Below are 5,090 nucleotides of genomic sequence, written 5' to 3' on the forward strand. Positions count from 1 at the left end.
TAAGCAATTTTAGGTCAATACGGAATCTTCTTCGGTGCTTTGATGTTTTGTTTTTCCTGTTCATTAATACACAACTCTAGTGCATTTTGCAAGAGTGTTATGCCTTGTCAGTTCGATTTATCTGATTTGACATAATGACCAATTACTTCTAAATCTGGTTCAGTTGACCATTGTATTTTATGTAACAATCAATCGGTAATTGAATGAAACAATAGCATCATTAGCTTAATATCTCTTATCCATCTTGCTCTATTGCTGTTTTAATAGTAGCAAAGATATGAACAGAAATTCGTCTATATATTTTTATTTAACCTCTTTTCGTAGAAAAAACAATTAAACCTTACGAGTTTTCTCCTTTCCTTTTTTTAGTATTTATAAAGAGAAAACAGGTATAAAAGAGAATATAGAAAATCAAAGCGTAAAAGTAACATTCTTTTCAATTGAGTACTTCCCACCAGACAAATTCTCCACTGCAAGTTTATGCAGGAGGGAAGTTTCTTCCTTTCTCTAATTTTATAATTTACCAATTAGATACTGAGGAATACGAAACTAAATCACGATTACAGTAACTAACGAAGAGCATCATGAAACTAGAAGAAATGGAGAGACTTGTTTTTGTCTTCATGTGGTGATAGCATCCAAAGCCAAGATGGTGCTAAGGTTCATAGGGTTCATGTAGGCTCTAGAACCTGACATAATTTCCTCCACAATAAGTCTGTTGGCCTTTTCTGATGGATGGAATGCATCCCAAAATGCATACTGCCCTCTGTTAGAGCACAGGTTGGAGAGTGGTGTGCACAATCCAAGACCATTGTAGGGTCCTTGTCCACAACATGCTACTTTTGCCGTAATAAACCCTGCAGAAACCAGTTTCAACAACAACACAAACCTTAGACCTGCACTATTTAGAACGTGGTTTTAAAAGTTATATATGATGGCAACTACATTGTCTTTCGAGTACCATGAAACACAATGGCAATGCCTGTAACACAACTGCAACCACAGTGTAAAACTTGACAAATAATGTATAGTACCAAATTGTTGGGGGTTAGAAACGAAGTTGTTATGCATTTTTCCTGTGTTTGCAGCAATGAAAACGTCCTTTCCAATTTTCCTGTTGAGTTGTAGTAACATTTGTTCCAGTTGTGGGTTGAACAATTCTGCAGCTCGTTGTAGTTCAGCAGCACATTCTCCATTTCTGCCACGTTGGGCCAATTCTGAAGGAACACAACCCAAAGGTCCTGTGCCTGTCACAAGAACTCTCCTAGCTCCAAGATCATACAGCTTCTGCAGAATTTATACATGAAAAAATGAGAGAAATAGTTAAGACAACACATTATGCGTTAACCCTTTTGTTTAATCAATAGGGTTTTACCTGCAAAAGCTTTTGGTACTCAGAGATGAGATACTTCACATATTGAGGAAGTGGGTACTGGCGAGACCTTGCTGAATTGGGCACCAGGAAGTAGTTGTTCACAAAATCATTTCCTCCTACAGTGATGAGGACCAGTGCTTGATTCACCAAGCTCTTAGTTTGTGAAGATCCAATTAGAGCACTCACTCGGCTTTGGTATTCCTGAAAAAGCTCTAGCTGTCTGTACATTCTTATCACATTCACCTGCAAAATGTTTGTATATATTCCTTTAGCTTCAGTTTTTGCACAAAACATCATCTGAAAATATCAAGAACTGAACTTACAAACTGAATTCCAGTGTCATTAAGGATTCCAATTCCAGCTGAAGCGAAATTGGCACCAACTAGCAGCCTATTTCCTCTTAATTCTGGACTCAAGTATGGCAATGTAGACTCAGCACCAAGTTGCTGACCTGAACACAAACCAAACCACATAGTTAGACACAAAATTTATTATATTAAAAGATACATTACAAATAAGTATTGTGTGAACTGAACTGATGAGATCAGGAATGTTGTAGCCATTGCAGAAACGACCAGTTGGTCTATGAGATGGAGCATAATCAATGCCATAAGGAGGAGCATCAGCACGTGCAGTAGTAGCCAAGTAATTGTTATTTCCATTATCAACAAGTGAATCTCCAAATATAAAGAATGCCCTTGGCCTTCCTTCAGCACCAGTCACAATGATACCAATTACTAGAACACAAGCAAGAATGAAACATGAGAAGGTTGTCATATTGAAAGGAACCTTTAGTAGGTTGGTGAGTTAAAACTGAATGGAGCATTACGAGGGACTGCAGGCTTTATAACAAGCCTTTCTTATGAGATTTTGCACAGATCTTACTGGCTTTGGAGGTTGATTTATGGTGCTCTTTAATTAAAGCTCAATAATGGTTATTGTTCTTCTTCTGAAATTGTTGGCATTTGATCATAAACATAAATACAATAGGTTTGATTTTACTCAAGACTTTACTTTATGATACTCAGTTGAAGATATTGAAACTAGCAGTTGTAGTCTTATGCATTATGTAAGGAATATTATTAATCAATGCAGACTTCATATTTAAACAATGGTATATTATTTCATTTGTAATCCAACTTGTTTGGTTTCTAATTAAGAAAAGGCATTATCTTTTGAAATGAGTTGTTAATTTTATGATGGTTGATAAATATATTAAACCCTTTCTTATTAATATACGGTAATAAAAAAGAATTCCTTGAATGGCTGATCATGTACAAGTTGTAACAACCCTATATTTATAATGACAAATAATATATAACATCTAAACATTAAAGAAAATAAGGTTTTCATATATACAATTCACAGTCTATAAATATTAATAGAGTTATATATGTATATATATTATAGATATAGATATATAGATATAGATATAGATACATGTATCTATGTTTGTGGGTGAAGGGACACAATTTAATCGTTATCGGCTGCATAAGAGAGAAATATTAATGTCAAAATAATTGTATGTTGAAAAAAATATTGTTCTCAGTTCAAATCAGGACAGTTTAAGAATGTTGTACACAGATTTAAAACAATAATTAGTATTCTACTTTTTAAAACAAGTTCACTTAAATAATTTTACCATTTCAACAAAAACGTGAAAATAATTAATTTCAAAATATATTAAAAAAATATAATACTAAATTAAAATATAAAATAAATAAATTTCAAATATATATATATATATATATATATATATAGTAAACCAAACGAAGGGAATTCGTTTCCAATGGTTAGCTTTATAGAGTATGGTTTTATATAACAACCACTTCAATTATTTGGTGCAAAGTTTTAATGGTTTAATAATTGTAGCCTTTGAAGTTGATGAATCATTGGGTCAAACAAAATTAATTTTTTGTAGCTAAGACTTCGGTGCGTGATTGATTTTAGTACTTTCCACAATGAATTTGTTATTAGATATTCAGTTCCCACTTCTCGGGCAATTATAAATCTCTTCAAAGCATTATTATTATTTTCACTTACAATATATAAGTTGTTGTAAAGGGTAGAGAGTGAGGGAAAATAAACAAAAAAAAAATTAAAGTATATTTCCAAATTTAAAAATTTATATATATTGAACTGATTGATTAATAAAAATGAAAGAGATAATATATGTCTGCCTATTAAAGTATATTTCCAAATTTATATAGCTATTTATGGTTATATTTTTCGGGTGTTCTATGCACTCAAATGAGAATGTGGTCGATGTAAAGTAGTTACTTCTTTAGTGCGTAGAAATAAATGGTGGTATTAGTTTTAAATAAATGTTATTTTGTCTTTAAGCTTGAATTCTTTATCTCCATTCTAAGTATAAATAAAAAAATAGAGGTGTTAAAAAAGTTTTAAATATGTGAGCCAAATAGGTTTATAGCTAGACTAGAAAAAAAAATGTGGATTAAATTTAACATTTTCTTAATTCATGGATTAAACAGGAAAAGTTCTATTATAATTAATTTTGTCCTTATAAAATGTATCGTAAAAGGTGAGGAATAAGAAATGAGTATTTAAACTGTCTTAAACCTCAACTCCAAAGTAATGTGAAACTATTGGGTGTAGTAGGAAAATAAATTACTCAATCAAGGTGTTAAGAAAATGACGATTCATCCCCAATGAAAAGTTTAAGACAACCGATAGTTCGTATTAAAGCCTCGTTATTGGACTCGCAGTGAGCACCAATGTTTTGATCCCAATGTGTCGATTAATCACTATACATATGAAGTATTGTTCACTTTAAAACACAACTTTGTCATAGTTTTATAGAAACAATTATAATTATTTACTAATTTTAATTATATAAGAAGACAATTTAATATTTAGAATCTAAATATTATTCAATAATCTTTAAATGGATTTTTGTATATATATATATATATATATATATATATATATATATATATATATATATAATAACACTTTAATTTTCAACTATTAACTATTATGTTTATAATAATACTTAGTAAAATATGTAAACACTTTAATTATATTGATATATATAAATAAATAAGTTGAGTCGATCTATTTGATTGAACTATAATAAAATATAAAATAAATGAAAAAGGAAAATATTCATTCTTAATTGAATTAACCCATTTAAACTATCAATTTATATAGGGGATAGGATTACATTATAAAATTTTTAATTAGAAAATAATAATCAAGTTATTCTAACTCATTTTAAATGTGAATCGAATTATTCTAACTTACTTTTAATTCAACTTATGATAAATTTATCCATGTAAATTGGGTTTGACACGGAAAACCAAAAAATATTAAAAATCTAAACATAAATTTAGTTCTATATTGAACACACAACAAACTTTAAACAATTCATAAGAAAAAAAATATATTCAGAAACCTATTATTTTTTGCTTTTGAAGACTAAAGACAGTGTCGTACTCTTTTAAATGATTTGGCTCATGACCTATTATAGAATCGAATATTTCCTATATCCTCATCAGAAAATCTAATAGTTTTATCGTTGCTAAAAAGAAGTTTATCCATTTCATTAATTAATACAAAATATTACAATGCTATAGAGTATGTTTATGTTTTAGTATGTACGAGCAAGTTATATTTTGATAGTGTTATTTATAATTCTAGATATGTTTATGCAAGTAGATTCTATCAAATGAAGTTGGTTGGATTTGGTCGGTAT

General features: G+C 29.9%; 1 protein-coding gene across 1 annotated transcript; it reads right to left on the reverse strand.

Annotated features, from left to right (window-relative positions):
- Positions 1–406: 406 nt before the first annotated feature.
- On the reverse strand, positions 407–2,203 carry LOC106765064 (GDSL esterase/lipase At5g33370). The gene is made up of 5 exons (XM_014649559.2): positions 1,912–2,203; positions 1,699–1,826; positions 1,376–1,618; positions 1,035–1,287; positions 407–857 (listed from the first exon to the last, which is right to left on the reverse strand). Exons 1-5 carry the CDS (start codon positions 2,150–2,152, stop codon positions 622–624), a joined length of 1,101 nt encoding a protein of 366 aa, XP_014505045.1. The 5' UTR covers positions 2,153–2,203; the 3' UTR covers positions 407–621.
- Positions 2,204–5,090: the final 2,887 nt, after the last annotated feature.

Source organism: Vigna radiata, chromosome 1 (assembly GCF_000741045.1).
Source record: "Vigna radiata var. radiata cultivar VC1973A chromosome 1, Vradiata_ver6, whole genome shotgun sequence".
Classification (NCBI taxonomy): Eukaryota; Viridiplantae; Streptophyta; class Magnoliopsida; order Fabales; family Fabaceae; genus Vigna; species Vigna radiata.